This window comes from Leucoraja erinacea, chromosome 36, assembly GCF_028641065.1.
Source record: "Leucoraja erinacea ecotype New England chromosome 36, Leri_hhj_1, whole genome shotgun sequence".
NCBI lineage: Eukaryota > Metazoa > Chordata > Chondrichthyes > Rajiformes > Rajidae > Leucoraja > Leucoraja erinaceus.
In genome coordinates, this window is record NC_073412.1 from 13,922,852 (window position 1) to 13,945,952 (window position 23,101).

General features: G+C 43.4%; 1 protein-coding gene across 3 annotated transcripts in view; it reads right to left on the reverse strand.

Moving 5' to 3' along the window:
* The window catches only part of vps13c (vacuolar protein sorting 13 homolog C), a 296,935-nt gene that overhangs the window by 61,515 nt on the left and 212,319 nt on the right, over nucleotides 1–23,101 (reverse strand). For all 3 annotated transcript variants that reach the window (XM_055662746.1, XM_055662745.1, XM_055662747.1), the window contains 6 exons: nucleotides 22,737–22,841; nucleotides 19,323–19,487; nucleotides 16,247–16,375; nucleotides 9,287–9,420; nucleotides 4,024–4,150; nucleotides 947–1,182 (listed from right to left, as the gene is read on the reverse strand). In XM_055662746.1, the coding sequence (XP_055518721.1) occupies nucleotides 947–1,182; nucleotides 4,024–4,150; nucleotides 9,287–9,420; nucleotides 16,247–16,375; nucleotides 19,323–19,487; nucleotides 22,737–22,841 (896 nt within the window). The remainder of the gene's footprint in view (nucleotides 1–946; nucleotides 1,183–4,023; nucleotides 4,151–9,286; nucleotides 9,421–16,246; nucleotides 16,376–19,322; nucleotides 19,488–22,736; nucleotides 22,842–23,101) is intronic.

The following is a 23,101-nucleotide window of genomic DNA, read 5'->3' on the forward strand; positions in this document are numbered from 1 at the left end:
TGGGTTTGCCAGCTGCTGTGGGAATGTAGACATTTTCTATGGTGGAGTGGAAGGAGAGTGGGGGTAATGGGCAAATGAGAAGGCAGGGGCAGAAGTGGGGAGGGGGGGGGGGGGGGGAAAGATCAGATCTGGGGAGGGTAACAGTGTCTAGGAGTATTGTGGGAAGAAGAATATGTATGACAGGACCAGGGTAGTCTGCTCAGATGGTCTCCAATTTTCGGTAACTTTCACCCTGTTTCTTTCTCATTCCTCTTATTTAGCCCGATCCTCCCACACACACACACACACACCTTTCTTCTGTTAATACCCCCTATCCTCCTATACCCTGTTTGACTCCCCTGCCCCCTCCTACTTTGGCCGCCCATCCCCTACCAAATGGAAGCAGTGTCTGTGCTAACCACCAAGCACACACTGTTAAGGCAATCTTCCCCTAACTCATTGTATTTTCAATGCATTTTTAAAATTTATTCTCCCCAGATTCTACCATTCTCCCAAATAATCAGTGTAATTTACAGTGGCCAGGTAACCTACCAACCCACACATCTTTAAGATGTGGGAGGAAACTGGGGCACTAATGAGAATATACATGCAGTCACAGGGAGAACAAGCAAACTCCACACAGACAGCACCAGAGGTCAGGATTGAACCATATCACTGGAGCATTGCCTGTTTCTCCACTAGCTGCACCAACAAGTGTTTCCACCATTTTCTGTTTTTATTCCCATTCATTTAAAACCCGTTTCATTTGCCGCACATTTTATAATTATTATATACAAAGCGACTTTTACTTAAAATACTGATTTCAAATGACTGGTTGAGTTTAATATTTCAAGCCTTGTCAATAGAGAGGTATTGATCACTCAAGATCGTCGTTGCTGGCCGTTTCTTTAAAACTCATGCAAGTAATTTGCTGAAACCATTCTTGTACAGAAAATGCAAAACTAACCTGGTGATTCCTATGTAAGCAATTTCCTGCTTGTTTTCGTTGTTAACAAGGGATAAGCCTAGGCTGTGAAGGGAAACAGTAACTCCCTTTTCAAACTGTTTCAAGTCCTCGGCCTGCCGCGCTTTGGAAACAATGGCCAGGTCTTCAGTGAAGAGCAGCACGCGCTGTCGCCCATCAAGGAAGGAAACCCAGTGAATCTGATTGTTCTGATTCGAGAGAAATTGTCCAAACTGATCCTGTAAAGTATAAACAATTCTATCAATGAACAGAGAATGTCCTTAAAGTTCAAGATTTTATATATTATGCTGAACAAAATATATTGTATTTGCTATAGAGGCTCTATAATGTGCTGATAAAATGTATAGGGAAGAACTGCATATGCTGGTTTAAATCGAAGGGAGACACAAAATGCTCAAGTTACTCTAACTCAGTGGAACAGGCAACATCACAGGGGAGAAGAAATGGGTGACGTTTCGGGTCAGTTAGTTCTATAACTATATAGTTCTTTTCGGAAGGAGATGAGGAGGAATTTCTTTAGTTGTTTATCTTTAAATATTTTATCTTGTATGTATCGTTAGCTTTTAGAAATGTTTGAATGGTGCACTGACTGGCTGACATTTTTAAATTTCGTTGTACATGGTTCATGTTACAATGACAATAAAGAAACTATTCTATTCTATTCTATAAGGTGCTGGTCAGGCAGCATGTGGAATATTGTGAGCAATTTTGGGCACCATATTTGAGGAAGGACGTGCTGGCTCTGGAGAGGGTCCAGAGGAGATTTACAAGAATGATCCCAGGAATGAGTAGGTTAACATACGATGAGTGTTTGTCAGCACTGAGTCTGGGGTGGAAGATTGCAACCTTGACGTGGTCCGCCCTGTTTCGACGAATGCAATCAACCCGGCGTGCACAATCAAATAGAACAAGTTGTCCTACAATTTTAGGCTGGGCACACCATACGCAAGAAGAAGAAGCACTGGGCCTGTACTCGCTGGAGTTTAGAAGCGCGAGGGGCGACCTCATTGAAACATACAGAATAATTAAAGGATGGATAGAGTGGATGTGGAGAGGATGTTTCCACTAGTGGGAGGGTCCAGAATTAAAGGACGTTCTTTTCGGAAGGAGATGAGGAGGAATTTCTTTAGTCAGAGGGTGGTGAATATGTGGAATTCTTTGCCACGGAAGGCTGTCGAAGAGGTCAAGCAGTGTATATTTTTAAGGCAGAGATTTGTAGATTCTTAATGAGTATGGGTGTTAGAGGTTATGAGGAGAAGGCTGGAGAATGGGGTTAGGAGGGAGAGGTAGATCAGCCATGATTGAATGACGGAGCAGATTTGGTGGGCCGAATGGCCTAATTCTTCTCCTATCATTTATGACCCTATGATATTTAAACTAAGAACAAAAGTTCTGTCAAAGATCTTTGCCTTAAAACGTCTATTTGACTCAATACTCTATTTAGAAACAAGAAACTTGTGGCAAGTGGCTTCCTTCCTGCTTTGTATCAGATTATATTTGGTAACAGAGCAAGGTAGGTGTAGGGGACAGAGAATTGTGGGGTGTAGTTAATGGTTTGGTGCTATTTCAACCATGGTCTTTGAAAACAGGCAGAGCCCAAGCATCCGATGATTAGCAAGCATCCGATGATTGGCAAGCATCTGATGATTCTCCCCAATTTCCAGGCATGATTGGAAAATCACTCAAGCTCTTGACAATCACTTAGAGCCAGAATCCTTTCTCATTTATTCATTCTCAAAAGTGACAAGACTGGCAAGATTGAGATTTGTAACTCATCTTTAGTTCTGCTGAAAGGAGGTGACAGATTGCCTCTTGAACCATTCCTGTGCAATAGCTACTGGCCTAATGCAAGCGTATATCTTGGTAGGCCATTACAGAGAAGGAGTCATGAGTTAACCTTGTTGTTTGGGACTTGGGTCACAGACTGGTCAGGTTGCAGCATCAGGCTTCCCTTTCTAAGACTCTATGCACACCAGTTAGGTTATCAAATTACAAAATAATAGCTTTACCACTGATTTGTTTTCACTTTCAGCTGTGTACTTTTTGTTAAAGCATTTTAGGAACTGAAGCTCCATCTGATAGTTAATCTGCACTTTATCTGTGTCTACATTATGGGATTCATCATCTTCACAGGCTTCATGAAGATCAAATGTGTTGGAAGGAACTGCAGATGCTTGATGTGAGTCAACTTGATCTTAATGAAAATAGACACAAAATGCTAGATTTACTCAGCAGGAGTAACTGCTGGAGAAAAGGAAGTCTGAAGAAGGGTCTCGACCTGAAACGCCACCTATTCCTTTTCTCCAGAGATGCTGGCTGACCTGCTGAGTTACTCCAGCTTTTTGTGTCTATTTTCATTAAGACTCACATCAAGCAAGGCTATTGAAGGAGTTGGTGCTAGCGAGCGAGTACAGGTGTATTCAGTTTTGCCCATTTCCATTAAGGGATGGTCAAATGTGCTAATTTGGCAAAATTAATCCAAGTCCCAATTGATGTTCTCCTAGCATGGCAGCAAGTGGCAGTGCTCTCTCATCACTCTAACATTCTGGTCACAAATGAACAGCTAGTCTTCACTAAAGGTGGCGCAGTAGTAAAGTTGGTATTGCTGCTGTCTCACAGCTCCAGAGACCTGTTTTTGAACCTGACCTCACTTTCCCACCCTTTGTGGAGTTTGCATGTTCTCTCCATGACCACGTGGGTTTCCTTTGGGTGCTCCGGTTTCCTCCCACATTCCAAAGACGTGCGGGTTTGTAGGTTAGTTGGCCCTTGTAAACAACGCCTAGTGTGTAATGCGGGGATAACAGAGCATTAGTCAATGAGTGCACTCGGTGGGCTGAATGTCCTATTGCTCGGAACAAAACACTGGTCATTTATATTGGCGGATGTCACATAAAGAATGCTTTGGCCAGTGGGCTAATCCAGAGAACTAAGAGGCAGCTGAATATTTCAATCCAATCGCAGAAAAAAAGTATCAATGCAATATTGTGGCTCAAATGTTAGTAGGTTTATCAACGGGGACTTTGGTCAGGTACTCATTGTTACACTCAATACCAACAGACCTTGAACAGGTCCAGTTCTCCGGTTTTCCATGCACAGCCCCAGTTAAGCTTCCTGGTGCCAGCAGGGTCGCTCCATGCAAACAGCCGGGCTTCTCCTGGATCAAGTATCGTCTCTTCCTGTGCTTCACTGCGGAAGAGAAAGAATTCAATGGACCATTAGAATAATCATCATTTAAAGGCCTAGTCAGCAGAAGGTAGAATAACATCTCGATTGCCTCAGGAGGCTGAGGAATTCGGCATATCTCCAATGACTCTTACAAACTTCTACAGATGCACCATAGAAATAATACTGTTCGGTTACATCACAGCTTGGTTTGGGAACAGCTCTGCCCAAGAACACAAGGAATTGACAAGACTTCCTACTACTGACTCCAACTACACTTCACGTTTTCTCAGAAAAGTAGCCAACTTAATCAAAGATCTTCCCAACCCTGGTCATGCTTTCTTCTCCTTGCAGTCGATAACGAAGATTAAACGTATACACCACCAGACAAAAAAACAGCTTCTTCCCTTCTGTGTCAGGCTTCTGAATGGTCTTTCCATGACTTATGCTACTGTCCAATTCACCTCCGCACTACTGCAGACATTGCAGCAGTTGCACTACAAGGTACTCTGTATCTTAGACACAAAATGCTGGAGTAACTCAATGGGTCGGGCAGCATCTCTGGAGAGAAGGAATGGGTGACATTTTGGGTCGAGATCCTTCTTCAGCCCACAAGTAAAAATTCTGCTTTGGGTCAAGGACTACTTCAGAAGGTACATTAGACAGGAACTTGCTAAAATTGAATAGAAATGTGATGACAAGAGTTTAGGGCATGTATGTTCCTGTTGGAGTGAAGGGCAAGGCAAGTGGGTGTAAGAAAGCTAGGATGACGCTAGAAATTGAGGCTCTGGTCAGGGAAAAGAAGAAGGCATGAGATAGGTACAGGCAGCTGGGATCGTGTATTGCTGCAGGGGTTTCTGGAACTAAGATGCATACTTAAGGTGGAAATCAGAAGGGGGGGCAGGTAGTTCTGGCAGACAGTATCAATTTGCCCCTCAGCCACCAAAGCAGTGATCTCTGGCCTCCCCTTTATTCTAAGACTGTGACCCCTGGTTCTGGATTCGCCCAACATTGGGAAAAATGTTTCCTGCATCTAGCTTGTCCGGTCCTTTTTTAATTTTATATGTTTCTCTAAGATACCCGCTCATCCTTCTAAACTCCAGTGAATACAAGCCCAATCTTTTCAATCTTTCCTCATATGACAGTCCCGCCACCCCAGGGATCAATCTATGAACCTACGCTGCACTGCCTCAATCACAAGCATGTCCTTCCTCAAATTAGGAGACCAAAACTGTATACAATACTCCAGATGTGGTCTTACAACTGCAGAAGAACCTCTCTACTCCTATACTGAAATCCTCTTGTTATGAAGGCCAACATTCCATTAGCTTTTTTCACTGCCTGCTGTACCTGCACGCCAACTTTCAGTGACCAGTGTACAAGGACACCCAGGTCTCGCTGTACCTCCCCCTTACCTATCCTAACCCCATTGAGATAATAATCTGCCCCCTTTTTTTGCCACCAAAGTGGATAATCTCACATTTATCTATATTATACTGCATCTGCCATGCATCTGCCCACTCACTCAACCTGTCCAGGTCACCCTGCAACCTCCTAACAACCTCTTCACAGTTCACACTGCCACACAGCTTTGTGTCATCCGCAAACTTACTAGTGTTGCTCCTAATTCAATCTTTCAAATCATTAATATATATGGTAAACAGTTGCGGCACTCTAACTCCACTCGCCACTGCTTGCCATTCTGAAAAGGACACGTTCACTCCTACTCTTTGCTTCCGGTCTGCCAACCAATTTTCTATCCACATCAACACCCTACTCCCAATACCATGTGCTCTAATTTTAGTCACCAGTCTTCCGTGCGGGTCCTTATCAAAGGCTTTCTGAAAGTCTAGATACACTATATCCACTGGCACCCCTTCATCCATTTTACTTGTCACATCCTCAAAAAATTCCAGAAGATTAGTTAAGCATGATTTCCCTTTCATAAATCCATGCTGACTTGGACTAATCCTTTTACTGCTATCCAAATTCCCCATTATTACCTCTTTAATAATTGACTCCAGCATCTTTCCCACCACCGAAGTCAGGCTAACTGGTCTGTAATTCCCCGTTTTTTCTCTCGCTCCTTTCATGAAAAGTGGGATAACATTAGCTATCCTCCAATCCACAGGAACTGATCCTGAATCTATTGAACATTGCAAAATGATCACCAATGCGTCCACTATTTCTAGAGCCACGTCCCCGAGGACCCTGGGATGCAGACCATCCGGTCCAGGGGATTTATCATCCTTCAGTCCCATTAGCATACCCAATACTATTTCTCGCCTAATGAACGTTTATTTCAGTTCCTCTACCCACTTAGATCCTCTGTCCTCCAGTACAATAGACCAGTGAGCCTAACATCTGTGGTAAGCAAGTTATTGGAGAGAATTCCGAGGGAAAAGATATATATGCCAAGTCAAGTCAAGTCAAGTTTATTTGTCACATACACATACGAGATGTGCAGTGAAATGAAAGTGGCAATGCTCGCGGAACAACAAAACAACCAAACAAATTATAAACACAATCATAACACACATATTATTTTACATAAATGTATTTGGATGGTTGGGCTGATTAGGGAGAGTTAACATGGTTTTGCACATCGGAGATCGTGTCTTATTAAGTTGATTTGAGTTTTTTGAGGAAGTAACCACAAAGGTTGATGAGGCCAAAGCCCTCGAGATTGTCTATAGGGACAGTTGAAAAACACCCGAAGGAGCTTGCCCATGCTGACCAATGGGCCCCATCTACACCAGTCCCACCTGCCCGCGTTTGGCCCATATTCTTCTAAACCTTTTCTATCTGTAAAGGTGTACAAAGTCCCATGAGATGAGACTATCTGCCACTTTTGCTATCCAAGTTAAATTCAGTCATTGCACAATTTATAATTTGATCGCTTTGATGTGAGAACTATTTTGAATGTGAACATTAAATTTAAAATGGAATTAGGCAAACAGTTCAGCCATGGTGAGTGGTTCATTTGCATAAAGTAATTTGTTTTTTTAAATTATAAAAGTTCATCCACTTCTCAATTACTGAGTGCAAGTTGTTGCTTGTGAAGATTAAAATCTGTGTTAAATTATGATCTAATGAATGCGATACGAGAAGTGAAGCAAATATTCACTCTGCTCCTTTATGTCAATGGTAGTAATCAGAAGCATCTACTGTTTGGAGCAGAGCAGGTTCGTGAGAAAACGAGTTTGTGAGGAAAGAAAAATCCTACGATGCAAAACTTAACAAACTGAGAAAGCTAAAGCCAACTTCAAGTAACCGTTGCTTTCCCTCTCTCTCCATCCCTCTTCCTTCCCATTTCTCCGACCAGTCTTACTGTCTCTGACGTAGACAAAAATGCTGGAGAAACTCAGCAGTGAGGCAGCATCTATGGAACGAAGGAAATAGGCAACTTTTCGAGCTGAAACCCTTCTTCAGACTGATGTGAGGCTGGGGGAGGCGGGAAGAAGAAAGGAAGAGGTGGAGCCAGTGGGCTGAGGGAGAGCTGAGAAGGGGAGGAGATAGTAAGGACTACCTGAAATTAGAGAAGTCAATGTTCTGGGGTGCAAACTGCCCAAGCGAAATATGAGGTGCTGCTCCTCCAATTTACGGTGGTCCTCACTCTGGCCACGGAGGAGGCCAGGACAGAAAGATCGGATTCGGAATGGGGAGTTGAAGTGCTGAGCCACCGGGAGGTCAGGTTGGTTATTGCAAACCGAGCGGAGGTGTTCGGCGAAGCGATCGCCAAGCCTAAGCTTGGTCTCACCGATGTAGGGCAGCTGACCTCTAGAGCAGCGGATGCAATAGATGAGGTTGGAGGAGGTGCAGGTGAACCTCTGCCGCAACTGCAAAGACTGTTTGGGTCCTTGAATGGAGTCGAGGGTGAAGGTAAAGCGACAAGTGTAGCATCTTTTGCGGTTGCAACGGAAAGTACCAGGGGAGGGGGTAGTACGGGTGGGAAGGGACAAATTGACCAGGGAGTTACGGAGGAAGCAGTCTCTGCAGAAAACAGACAGGGTAGGAGATGGGAAGATGTGGTAAACGGTGGGGTCACGTTGGAGGAAGGATTATTTGTTGTACGTGATGGCGGGTAGGGTGGGAGGTGAGGACAAGGGGGACTCTGCCATTACGAGTGTGATAATTGTTATATGGTTATTATATGGTTATGTGAGGATGGGGAGAGAGAGCAGAGTCACAGGGTATACAAGAGATACAAGATATATTTATTCATCACATGTGCCAGGTGGCACAGTGAAATGAAATTCCCATACAGCCATACAATAAAAAAAAGGGACACAACACACTACAGGGTTTGACCTAAAACATCCCCACACAGCAGAATCAAAGTTTCCCACTATGTGGGAAGGCACCAAAGTCAGCCTCTTCCTCCATTGTTCCCCGTGATCAGGGCCTCCCCGCGCCCTCTGCAGTTGCCGCTATGGGCGGCCCGATGTTCAGGACTGTTGTAAGTCCGACGTCAGGGCTGCGGGACGTCCTCAGTGGCGTGGACACCAGAGTCGGCCCCCTCCTACCGGAGTCGGCGGCTTCCTTATAGAAGAGACCCTGGTGAGAGCCTCATCTATGGTAGAAGAGACCCTTTTTCAGAGGAGTGTACGGGACAGAGATAAAATGCAGTTGGAGACAGTACAACTGGTTGGAGAACTGGGAAGGGGAGGGGATGGAGAGAGAGGGAAAGCAAGGGCTATTTGGAAAAGTCAATGTTCATACCGCTGGGGTGCAAGTTGCCCAAGCAAAATATGAGGTGCTGTTCCTCCAATTTGCACCAGGCCTCACTCTGACAATGGGGAGACCCAGGACAGAAAGGTCAGTGTGGGAATGGGAGGGGAGATTAAAGTGCTGAGCAACCGGGAGATCAGGGAGGTTTTGGTGGACTGAGCGGAGGTGTTCAGCGAAACGATCGCCAAGCCTGCGCTTGGTCTCGCCAATATATACGAGTCCACACCTGGAACAGCAGAGACAGTAGATGAAGTTGGAGGAGGTGCAAGTGAACCTCTGCCTTACCTGGAAAGAGTTCTTGGACAGGGGGGAGGTAAAGGGACAGGTGTTGCATCTCCTGTGGTTGCAGGGTAAAGTACCTGGGGAGGGGATGGTTTGGGTGGGAAAGGACGACAAGGTTGGCAGAAGTGTTGTGCAGATTTTACAGACCTTTGCTTGAAGCGAAACTTCAGCGCTGCCGTATGATTAATGACGAGGGCGGGTGCCGATCCATCATAGTAGTCTGTGAAGGTGATCACTGCGGCATGGTCTGCAACATTCACATCCACTATAACTCCACCACACTGACAAAACAAAAGCTGCATCAGATCCAATGCAAGCACTGTCCTTTACTTCCAAAATAACTGCAAAACATCCATCATAAATTTGTAGCAAGAAACTGCAGATGCTGGTTTAAACCGAAGATAGACACAAAAAGCTGGAGTAACTCAGCGGGTCAGGCAGCATCTCTGGAGAAAAGGAATCGGTGATCTTCGAGGTTGAGATCCTTCTCCAGACATAAATTTGTACCTAATCTGACCAGTCTCGACCCGAAACGTCACCCATTGCTTCTCTCCAGAGATGCTGCCTGAACTGCTGATTTACTCCAGTATTTTGTGTCTATCTTAAAATTGTACTTATTTTGTGATCAAAGTTAGTTACTGTATGTAGATTGGCATCACATCTGTGACTCCGTATGCTGATGTCTTGCGTTTCGTATACCCTCCCGATGTCGGTCCCGCGTCCCGTCCCCACTGCCGCCTATTGTTCCCACTGCGGTCTCCCTGCGGCATTTGGCGTTTAGCTCGCCTATCTCGTCACCCTCCCTGCCTGTCGTTTCCCCGTTTCCCTCCCCTGTTTCTTCTCCAATGAAAGGAGGCATGGCGGACTCCTACCGCACACGGGCCGGAAAGGTTTGCAGGCCACCCGTTAGATATGGCGATTTTGTGTAATTCTGCAAATATATTATTAACATCCCACCTATATTGCTTAGCCACCGCTGCTTCTTTTGTTTCTACAATGAAGGATATAGATTGGCTATTTCATACTAGCCAATTATAGTGTTTGTTAAGGGCCTGTCCTACTGTACGAGGTAATTTAAGAGTTCTCCCTAGTCTTCCCCTGATTCGAACTCGGAGAATGTCCGTAGCAGGTCTGTAGGAGTTTGTGGATGTCCCGTAGCGGCTCGTACGAGTATAAAGCAACAATTTTGTTCATCACGAGTATTTTTTCACTCGTGGACATTTTTCACAGTGTTGAAAAAACGTCACGAGTTTACTGGATTTCCCGAGTACCTACCGTTACTCGAACGAGCCGCTACGGGACATCCACAAACTCCTACGGACCCGCTACGGACATTCTCCGAGTTTGAATTGGGGGAAAACTCGGGAGAACTCTTGATTTACCTCCTAGAGTGGGACAGCCCTTTAGTAGGGACTCCGCCTACTATGTACTTCATGTTATCAAGAGCCTGCTTAAGCTACTTAGAATGAACAGCAGCTGAATAGCAGCTCGGAAATATGTGTTGTATCTTGATGTGTGTTCGAGTCGACGCATTACACTGTACATAAAAATATTGATGGAAATCTAGTCGTATTTAAAATGATGAAAGTGATACTTTTAAAAATCTGTATCACACACAACAGAGAGGGAGAGTGAGAGGATTTTTTTGTGGAAACATGGTATTTACATATTTTATTCCTATACCTGCACACTAAATTCAGTAAGAATATCACAATTCAATTCAATTTCATTAATCCTGTTATGTGGGAGGCAGGATTCCCGTTTCTAAGCAATTCATTGGGAGACATGTACGTTAATTTCTGCAGCTATACCCCAAAACTGTGGAGATTATGAGAAATGTTTGGAGAATATGGTTACTCTTCGATTGTATGTTGAACATAATGACAATCACGATATCAAACTATAAAGAATACTAGACTAAGTGGGACCCGTTGGGTCCCAGCATCACACAGGAGGGCTGGTCATCCAACGCAATATTCCACCTCTCCACCAATTCTAATATTGGTGGCCAGTTGGGGGGGGGGGCTTTCTGGAGCGCTAGTATGGGTGTTGTGGGCTGAAGGGACTGGTTTCCAGAGGGCTAGTATGCAAATTGTGCGCCAAATGGATTCTTGGGCTGGCGTCTCAGTCAATCAAGCCTGTTGTGCTGGCAACTCACTCACGGTTGGTGGGCTGGTAGTCGACTCACGGCTAATCGTTGAAATTCTATTTCAAGCAAGGTATAAGGCCACCAAATTCAAGTGCAGTTTCTTACCACTTCCAGCAGGATGCAAGGCCACCAAATTCAAGTGCAGTTTCATACAATTTGAAGTAGGGTGCAAAGCCACTAAAGACAGCGAGTCGTGACCTCTCCCTCCTCCATCTTGCAGAGACTGAGCCACACCCACATTTTCTTGTTTTATAACCCCTCCCCCCCCCCCACCGGAAAAGGTGTGGCTTTCATGGGGTGATTGTCAGGAGAGAGAGTCACAACATTAAAAAAAAAACTAATAACACTTTTATTTTTCATTGATGGGAAGAATTCTCTGCACCTGCTCATCGGAGGGGGACTGAGTAAGATGGCCAAAAATCACAGCCGTAAGTGGTAGCGTTTTATCTAAAATCAATATACAGTGCAAACAGGAAGTGCATTTACAGTAGTGCCTTTTAACTTCAAGCCAAAGCACCCAAGCCGCCATTTGCAGTAAGTATTGCCTTTCAACTTCAATGCACCCACGCCACCATTTGCAGTAAATAATGCCTTTTTACTTCAAGCCAATGCACCCAAGCCACCATTTGCAGTAAGTAATGCATTTTAACTTCAAGCCATTGCATCCAAGCCACGATTTGCAGTAAGTAGTGGCTTTCAACTTCAACCCACACCCAAGTCACCATTAGCAGTAAGAGGTGCCTTTCAACTTCAAGTCAAAGCTCCCAAGCCACCATTTGCAGTTAGTGCCTTTCAACTTAATGCCAAAGCACCCAAGCTCCAATTTGCAGTAAGCAGTGCCTTTCAACGTAAAGCCAAAGCTCCCAAGCCACTATTTGCAGTAAGTAGTCTTTCAACTTCATGCCACCGTTTGTAGGGGGGGGGGGGGGGGGGGGGGAGAACAATTTTTGCAAGCATTTTTTTTGCAAGCTTTAGAACCAATAGAGACACTTTTTGCAAGCTTTAGAACCAATAGAACCATTTTTTGCAAGCTTTAGAACCAATAGACATTTTTTTGCAAGCTTTAGAACCAATAGACATTTTTTGCAAGCTTTAGAAGCAATAGACACTTTTTGCAAGCTTTAGAACCAAGAGACACTTTTTGCAAGCTTTAGAACCAAGAGACACTTTTTGCAAGCTTTAGAACCAAAGAGACACTTTTTGCAAGCTTTAGAACCAATAGATACACTTTTTGCAAGCTTTAGAACCAATAGACATTTTTTTGCAAGCTTTAGAACCAATAGACATTTTTTTGCAAGCTTTAGAACCAATAGACATTTTTTTGCAAGCTTTAGAACCAATAGACATTTTTTGCAAGTTTTAGAACCAATAGAGACACTTTTTGCAAGCTTTAGAACCAATAGACACATTCTGCAAGCATTTTAGAACCACTAAGGGCACTTACATTTGAGTAGACATGTGTTCAGTGTTATTCACAGCTGAGAGAAACGTGACCCTCTGCCTTCCTCCATCTTGAAGAGACTGTGTGGCACACCACTTACTGGTTTTATAGTCCCTCCCCCCTGCCGCCAGCTGGGGCAGCAGAGAGAATGGGGAATTTTGTAAAATACATTAATATCTCTGTCATTTTTAATCGATGGGAAAAATCCTCGGAACACATGCGGCGGAGGGGGGCTCTGAGCAAGGTGGCCAAAAATGACGGCCGTAGGTGGCGGCGTTCTCTCGGATATCGCAGATGGCAAAAACCGGTCAAGAACAGACTTCTAGTAATATAGACAATACAGGTAGCTGTGACATTGATATAAAATAGCAAAAAGTGCCTCCAAGATCCTCTGCTTTTATTCCAATATTGTATGAAAGCAGAAGATTTTGGAGCCACCTTTTGCATTGCAACTTTAGCTCTTATAGTCTTGCCGCCATCAGGTTCTTAGGCTGGCAGAGTAGTGCAGCTAATGGAGCTCACAGCTCCAATTCAGGTGCAGTCCTGATCTCAGGTGGCGCCTGTGTGGGCTTCACACATTCTCCCACTGAGTATAAAGGGCCTGTCCCTCTTTCCCGAGTTACTCACGAATTCTCCCGAGTTTTTGCCTTGATTCAAACTCAGAGAATGTCTGTAGCGAGTCCGTAGAAGGCCGTAGGAGTCCGTAGATATATCATAGCGGCTCGTTATGCCAGCCGTAGGTACTCTGGACATTAGGTAAGCCGGGATGTTTTTTTCAGCATGACAAAAAGTCCACGAGTAAAAAGATAGTCGGGAGGAGGAGTTCCTAGATCACAGAAATTTTGATTTTTTTTTTTTAAGGTCCTTTCAACTCGGCAGAGGACTCGGGAAAGTGGGACAGGCCTTTTGTTTTCCCCAGTGCTCCACTTTCCTCCCACATCCCAAAGGATGTGTGGGTTGATCGTTACACTGGGAACGTTAAGATGCTCTTGGAGTGTAATGAGTGCACTAGTATTGGGGTTATCAATTGATTGAATAGTGTTTATTATGTATTATCCACATCCACGTGTGTGTGTTGTGTTACTGGCCTGTTATGCTGCTGCGTAGGAATGCCATGGTTCCTTTGTCGGTAGATAGGACAGTTAAACACTCTTCAAGAACGTTGTCTGACTACATATATATGTCCCAATCATGCTCGTGGTCATGGTACAAAACCGTTCCATCCCATGGCCAGATGTCTGCGCCAGAATCCTCCAGTCAGCAACACGCCCCAGAATACGTATAAAATCCCACCCACATTAACACAGGCAGATAATAACTGAAGGTAACTAGACATGACCATAATAAACTTACTTAAGCTTAATGGCTCCAACAGTGCTGGAATCTGGGGATTAATAAAGTTGCACATACTGGAAATCTACAATGAAAATAGAAAACACTGGACTAACGAGATGCAGCCCGCTCTGCCCAGTATTCCAGTATTTTCTATGTTTATGATAGGACCTGGGAATTTGATGAGAATGAAATTGCATCAATGTAAGTGAAGGAGTCAAAGGGCTGTTTCCTGTGCTATATGACCATGCGCTGTTACACACGGTAAGTCCATTCAATGCACAGTAACACTCTCACACTTTTTCATTTTACTATCCACAACCTCCAGCGTCCAGCAGGCACCTGCTGCTCTTCTGACTAGTCTGCCTTTCTGTAGCATCATCGTCATACAACACATGGCACTGGGCAGCACGGAAGCTCAGCGTTAGAGCTACTTCCTTACAGCGCCAGAGACCCAGGTTAGATCCTGACTACGGGTGCTGTTTGTACAGAGTTTGTTCGTTCTCCCCGTGACCTGCGTGGGTTTTCTCCGGAATCTTCGATTTCCTCCCACACTTCAAAGACGTACAGGTTTGTAGGTTAATTGGCTTGGTATAAATGTATAAAAATGTAAACATTGTCCCTAGTGTGTGTAGGGTAATGTTAATGTGCAATGATCGCTGGTCTAAGCCAACTCGGTGGGCCGAAGGGGCTACTTCTGCACTGTGTCTTTATACTAAACTAAACATGACCATCTATACTGATCTTTTGGCGCATTGTGCCCATCTTTCATGACTGCAGGACCTGAGCTGTAGGGATAGGTTGGGCAGGCTAGAACTTTATTACTTGGCTGAGAAATGATCTTATAGAGGTGTAAAACAATTGTGAGGGGAACTGATAGGTTGACTGAACAGAGTTGATTCCATAGGGTAGGTGAATCAAGAACTGGAGGACCCAAGTTTAATAAAACATTTTTTTTCTAAATTAATAGGAACCAGGGGACAACTTTTTCCACACAGGCACGCAGCCACAGGTAGGCAAATGCAACAAGGTGCCAAAGGAAATAGTTGAAGCAGGTATAATAAATGTCATCAGGAGATTCATTCTAGATTTGTAGGGATGAGGTCATGTCTGTTTAATATTTGTTTTTTTGTTCACAGAAACATAGAAAATAGGTGCAGGAGGCCATTCGGCCCTTTGAGCCAGCACCGCCATTCATTGTGATCATGGCTGATCGTCCCCTATCAATAACCCGTGCCTGCCTTCTCCCCATATCCCTCGACTCCACTAGCCCCTAGAGCTCTATCTAACTCTCTCTTAAATCCATCCAGTGACTTGGCCTCCACTGCCCTCTGTGGCAGGGAATTCCATAAATTCACATCTCTCTGTGTGAAAAAGTTTTTTCTCACCTCAGTTCACCAGAAGATGTTGTGTCCTTTTGAGCTTGAGGCTGAACTCAGTTCTCAGTGTTGCCACTCAGCTCTATGTGATGATGAACATTAAAGTCCCTCATCCAGGCTGCTACAACCTATAAGGGGCACAGTCTGGATGGGGGACTTCAAAAGGAGCGACTTTGCCTTGTTCTTGTCAGATAGTCTGTGAGGTATTAGTCCTTTTGCACTGTAACGCTGCAGTCATGGAACAACTGAGCCGTTTCAGAAGCATTTAAGAGTTAACCACGAAGAAACTCGATCTACATACAATCCAGATTGGGTAAAGATGGTAAATCTCTATTCCTGAGGGACATTAGTGAACTGGGGGACTTCACACAACAATCCACCACTTTCATGTACAGCATTACTGTGACTGTATTTTATTTTTAATGCCAAATCATTAACTGAATTTAATGTGTAGGAAAGAACCGCAGATGCTGGTTTAGACCGGAAACAAATACAAAAAGCTGGAGTAACTCAGCTGGTCAAACAGCATCTCGGGAGAAAAGGAATAGGTGACGTTGCGGGTCAAGACCCTTCTTCAGACCTTCTTCAGTCTGACCTGCTGAGTTACTCCAGCTTTTGGTGTCTATTTTCAAATGAATGTAAAGACTACACCCCTCTGGACAGTTACCACTCTGGTAATTTTGACCAATACACCAGCACTGTATCCACATTTTTACTTTTGGTTCCAAATGACCAAGCTCTAACTTCTGTCAACATCAACGAGACTATCAACATCAACATCAACCACATCCAATGGACAAACTTACCACATAGTCAAGCTTCAACAATGTGCCGTTGTCTTGCTTGTTGTACAAGATCGATTTTGATGACAGTTCAGAGCCAACTACTCTGACATGAAGCTTGTTTGAAATGGCTTCAGGCCAGAAAGGAAGACACTGCAACAAAATGAAGGAAATGTTAGTGTTGGATTGGAAAGGACACCAAGCATCATGGACTGATTAGTGTTAGATCTGCAATTTTAAAATATCAACTTCAAACAGGTATCATATGGAACATAAATTACTCCATGTCAAACATAACTAAATATTATTTTTATTTATCATAAATAGCTAAAATATTAACTTAAACATTCAGGTCAATTCAATTAGAATATGAGGGGTTTTTCTTTTCTTTTTCTTTTTTGTATGGCTTTGTAAATATTTGATTAGTGTATAAATATGTATAAGTAGAGTGGTGGTGGTGGAGGGGGGGGGGGGGGGCAGCTGGATTTGACCATGGGCACTAAATGCCACATGTCTGAGTTTGCTGATGATGGACACAAGAGGTGGAGCACTGGTGTGAAGGAGGATATTTATTTACTGAAGGGAATTGTGCTGGAGGTCGGACAATGTCACTCCATTGCTAAACAAATGGAATAAGGATAAGAACAAGATCACACCAGTCAGGGTAACCTCAGCAATGGAAGATAGATATTGGAATCCGAAACAAAAACACAAATGCTGGAAGAACTCAAACAGTGAAACAACTAAGAAATAAGTTAACATTTCAAGGCAAATATTATTTATCAGAACTCAGAAAGAAAGCAAGTTGGACTCAGTTACAGAACAGGTACAAGGCGAGGCTGGGAACAGTATCTCAGGAGAAGACTGGATGGAGATCTTAGATAAACATGTCAAATGGCGATGGTCTGAGCATGAGGATAGTGGGAGGTGTTGGTGGAAGACTGATAGGCCTGTGCCACTTAAGGGCCTGACCCACTAGGGCGTCATTCACGCATCACGATGCACAACGCGAGCATGGCGGCGTAGGCAGTGATACGCGGCCCCCCAGGATTGTGGGATTCAGAAGATGTTCGCGCACCACATGACACACACACACACACACACACGCGCCACATGCGACCCACACCCGTTATGCAGGGAGAGGGACAGGACGAGCAGAGCCTTCGACCTCCTGGCGACCCACCTATGGCACGAGAATTCTCGCTACTCTCCATGACGGCTTCATTGTGGTCGCCGCTAATTTTTCAACATGTTGAAAAATTTGCCACAACCTTAATGAGGCCGTGACTACTTTGTAGAATGCAGGAACTCCTCACGACCATGAAGGCGACTGCCCGACAACCACCTGCGAACATGTGGCGACTGCATAGTCTCCTTCAGTTGCCTAGAGAGTCGCCTAAGTGGGACAGGCCCATGAGGATCAGAGGGGGAGAGAATTAAGAATTCCATGAGGGAAAGTTTTTAATGAACATAGCTTGCAGCTGGGATATTGAATTCACTGCCTACAGCTGCGATTGAGGCAGAGCCCACTGGAGCCTTCACGAGCAAGTGGCAAAACAAGACTGCAGAGGTGGGACTGCACCTTAGAAATAGCGATTATTCCGACAGAAAGCCTGCAGAGGCAATGGCCCAAGCAATTTCCTTCCCTGCTCTGACCATTCTGTGGTTCTACAAAAGAGGATTGAAGAAGATCTCAGAGCTATAGGGAGAGGTTGAGTAGGCTGGGACTCTATTCCTTGGAGCACAGGAGGATGAGAGGTGATCTTATGGAGGTGTACAAGATCATGAGAGGAATAGATCAGATAGAAGCACAGAATCTCTTGACCAGAGTAGAGGAATCGTGGACGAGAGACATAGGTTTAAGGAGAAGGGGAAAAGATTCAATAGGAATCTGAGGGGTAACTTTTTCTCACAAAGGGTGCTTGATGTATAGAACAAGCTGCCAGAGGAGGTTGGTGAGGCAGGGGCTATCCCTGGTACAGACTCTGAAAATGCAACTAAAGAGTACCAACTTGTTGAAAACACAATACCTAACACACAGAACAAAAGTATTGTTCTTAAGCTTCCAATTCATAGAAGGTGCCTGCATACCAAAGAATATACTGTCCACCCATGCACACGGGATTGAACAGTTACTGTGTTACAGACATTTATAAGACGGTTTTGTCTTTGTCAGAGTACACAGACATAATTCAACATAACTATACCGCTACAGTATTGTAATGAATGGCATCAAAAGCACAAGCTTGACAGGAAAGATCAATTATTAAAAATGGTGAGAGAGAGAGAAGTAGTTGTGACATTCTTTGAAATATGGATGTACATCCATCAGGCGGCGTTTGAATAAGACGAGGGTGCTCGTTCATATAGCTGGGTATGCATGAGTTGGGTGATTTCAACCTGGGAACGGCGTGTCATGATTTGCTATAATGTCCTTGTATAATCCAGACATTTATAACGTATAGCAATGTAAAAGTTTGAACTGACATGAGAAATTTCCATTTTACTTCTTCATTTGGGACATATGAAGGCAGCTTGAAGCCAATTGCAACAAGTCTCCTACAGCTGGCATTTGGGTAAGTCCAGTTAGAATTGTATAATATTTATGCGATATCTAGGCTGGGCATTTGTAACCCAACCTGTACCTTAACCATCCTGACACCAACTAGAGAATGGTCCTGACCTACCATCTACCTCAATGGAGACCCTCTGACCATCTTTAATCAGACTATATTAGACTTTATCTTGCACTAAATGTTATTCCCTTTATCTTGTATCTGTACATGTGGACGGCTCAATTGTAATCATGTATAGTCTTTTCACTGACTGGATAGCATGTGACAATAAACTAAACTATACTGATCGAGATTAAATATCCCGTCAAAGTTAAATGCTTGGAAAATATGTCATAAAATAATTCTACACAGATATATATCAGCTATGATAAGACTAGGGAAAAGTATGGACAGATTGTCTTTGACCTGCTTTCCCACCACAGTGTCCTGGATATCGCTTGCATTGGGATTTTGTTAATACAGGAGATGGCATTGTTAAAACTTCTGTCACAATCAGACTTGAAAACTGAAATCCCATACTGTACCTCAGCTGATGAAATATAAATCCATTTCCCACTTTTTGACAAGTTACTAGATTGCTCTTCTCCAACCTCCAGCTCGTAGGAAGATTTATTGACCAAAGTGTAGAATGGAGTCAAGGTGACAACTTTTGTCATGTTGAAACTGCTCACTTTAATGGCTACTCCAACCTGCGATTTAGAGAAAAAGTTAATACCAAGTCAAGTTTATATATCTTAAACTATCAAGTAGTGACTACAGAATGAATTACTCCCAAACATGAAATCAAACTGGATAATTCAGATTTCCAAAATGTCAGAATTCTAGGATCTCATGTACGTTAAGGCCATGTACAGTATAATGATACAAAAGCCAAGTACTTCAAGTGTCACCAAGAAGCAGCAACACATTCAGGCTGAAAAGGGAAATATTTGCAGCATATTTCTTCACAGGGAACATGTAGCTGGAAGTATTCTGTATTTGAAGAATCATGGAACTGCAGATGCAGGTTTATAATATTAATAGTGCTGGAATAACTCCACCGATTAGTGCTGGAGTAACTCAGTGGGTCAGGCAGCATCTCTGGAGAACATGGATAGGTGATGTTTCGGGTCCAGACTCCAAAACGTCACCTGTCCATGTCATCCAGAGATGCTGCCTAACCTGCTGTATCTTGTGGAGGTGTACAAAAACATGAGAGGAATAGATCAGGTAGATGCACAGAATCTCTTGCCCAAAGTTGGGGATTCAAGAAACAGAGGACACAGGTTTAAAGTGAGGGGGGAAAGATTTAATAGGAACCCGAGTGGTAACTTTTCCACACAAAGGTGGTGGGTGTACGGAACAAGATGCCGGAGGTGGTAGTTAAGGCAGGAACTATCGCAATGTTTAACAAATATTTAGACAGGAACATGGCTTGGACGAGGTTTAGATGGATATGTGCCAAATGCAGGCAGGTGGGACAAGTATAGATGGGACATGTTAGTCAGTGTGGGCAAGGGGCCGAAGGGCCTGTTTCTATGCTGTAAGACTCAATGACACTGTGTCTTTTTCTGTACAAGTGGCTTGACCAAGGTCTTTGACAAGGTCCTTCATGGTAGTCTGGTCTAGAAGGTTAGATTACATAGGATCCAAAGCAAGTACACAATAAGATAAGCATAAAATTAGCAGTGATTGGAGGTAGAGGGTGATGTTCAGGAATTGGATGCCTGTGACCACAGGATTTGATTATCAACTATATTAGTTTACTGGATACAAATGTAAATCTGTAAGTTTGTGAATGATATTGATGAAGAAGGTTGTCTAAGGTTACAACAGGATCAAAGTCAACTGGGAAACCAAACCAAGTTCAAAGTGAAGCTTTGTGGATCGTTGAACCAGGACACAACCTACAGTTGCCTTGGTAAGTGTTGTAGTACAGAGATGTTGAGGGGGAGCAAGAGTGGTGAGGGTAGTGCATGGCACTGAGTAAAGGTGAGAGCACACCTGCAGTGTAAGTTGCCATGCTCGTGGAAAGTTGCGACTAAGCTGGAAAGGATGCACAAAGGATTTACACGGATGTTACTGGGACTGGATGTTGTGAGTTACAAGGAGAGGCTGGAGAGACTGGGCCTGTTTTTCTTGGAGTGAAGGATGCTGATGGGTGAACTTAGAGATTTACAAAACCATGAAGGGCACAGAAGCTGAATGGTCAGTCGTTTTTACCCACAGGGCAATGCAGTCAACTAGAAAGCATCGAGTTAAGATGAGAGGGGGATAAATTTAAAGGGAATCTAAAAAAGAGGGTGGCGGGTATATGGAATGCCTTGCCAGTGTTCGAGGCAGGGATAATTACAGTGTTTTAAAGACATTTGGACAGGTACATGGGAGGGGTTTAGAAGGCAGGCAAATGGCACTAGTTTAGTTGATCCCCTTGGTCGGCATGAAGGGCTGGGCTGAAGGGCTTACATTTGTGCTATACAAGTCTCTTGCTCCATGATGGAACTAAATAGAGCACGCAGTCTTTACAACAAATCAATCAAGCGAAAAATGGAGAAATACAAACTATAACTTATATAGAAATACAACTATAATATTTGTTAACTCAGTTAACCAGTTTGGCTTTAAAGCTAAACATGGCACTGACATGCATATATGCCCTAAAGGAGATTGTAAACATAGAGGCAAAAACTCTTCAATCCTTTTGTGCTTTATTGATGCTTCCAAAGCCTTTGACCGTGTTAATCACAGAAAGATGTTTGGTAAAATGAGTCAAAGAGGGGTGCCTGAATACATTGTTAGAATTCTGGCCTACTGGTATGCCCACCAGACGATGCAAATAAAATGGGGCAGTAGGGTCTCAGCCCCATTTGGGGTTAGCAATGGTGTTAGACAAGGGGGAATTTTGTCCCCAGTCCTTTTTAATCTATATATTGATGATCTGTCTAAACAATTGAAAGCCTGTAACACTGGGTGCGTGATTGGTAATATTTTAGTGAACCATATTATGTATGCAGATCATCTTGTGGTCTTTAGTCCATCTAACGCTGGTCTCCAGCAGCTCCTTACTATATGTTCTGTGTATGGTGTGGAACATGACATTAAATATAATGCTAGTAAGAGTGCTGTTATGATCTGTAGAACCAAAGAGGATAAATGTCTAAAATATCCTGATTTTAAATCGTCTGACAATAATCTTAGTGTCTGTAATAAGGTAAAACATCTAGGGCATATTATTACAGAACAAATGACAGATGAGGATATTTATAGGCAACGACGCATGCTGTATGTACAGGCGAATATTCTCTTGCGTAAATTTGGTGCGTGTGCAGATGTGGTGAAGATGTTGCTATTTAGAGCATACTGCACACCATTCTACACTACGCACCTGTGGTTGAACTATGGTAAGACAAGTGTGCAGAGACTAAAGGTGGCATATAACGATGCCATGAGAACACTGCTAAGACAACCTAGATGGTGTAGTGCCAGTAATATGTTTGTGGCTGCAGGAGTCAGTACTTTAGAAGCTATCCTAAGACATCACATGTATAAATTCATTTGCAGGATGAATGACTCTAAAAATGTGCTTATTGTGGCCTTGTCAAACATAAGGGTTAGCACTACACGCTACGAATCCCAGCTGTGGAGACGCTGGTATCGTTGTCTCGTTGTAGGATATTGATCATCTTTTAATCTGGATTTTTAACTTATGTATTGTGTTTTAAAAAATATATAAATTATGATGTTTTTAATTGATATACCAAGATTTTATATGTATTTTATGATATTTAATATGCAATGCATTTTTAATGTAATGTTGCCCCTTGTCTGGACCTTGAGTGTAATAAAGTTTATTATTATAATAACTTGGTATTGACACTGCAAATCTATTTTAACCGTACACTCGTGCAGAACCGGCAATCTAAATGAATTCAAACTACAATGTGACTCTGAACACTCACCAGATATTCCTTATTCTTTGCAGGACACTTCACACATCCATAACTTCCCACAGTGTCTAATGAAAAACCATTAGACCAGCTACTGGTGGATACGCAGAGCTGAATCTGTTAGTGAAAAGAAAGATGCATTTTACCAACCCCTCAATAAATAACTCGGATGTATTTTCAGAATTGAACGGTTATTACATGGTCCAAATCCAAGGAAGTTTAATCCAAATTCTCACCAACCTCATATGCTTTATTTACTATCATTTACAATCTGATATGCAGCGCAGTAGATAATAGGGCACAATATTCTGACTGTAAATTAATATGTTCATGATTTCTGATGAACGAGATGGGGAAATAGGCGATACAAAATTGAA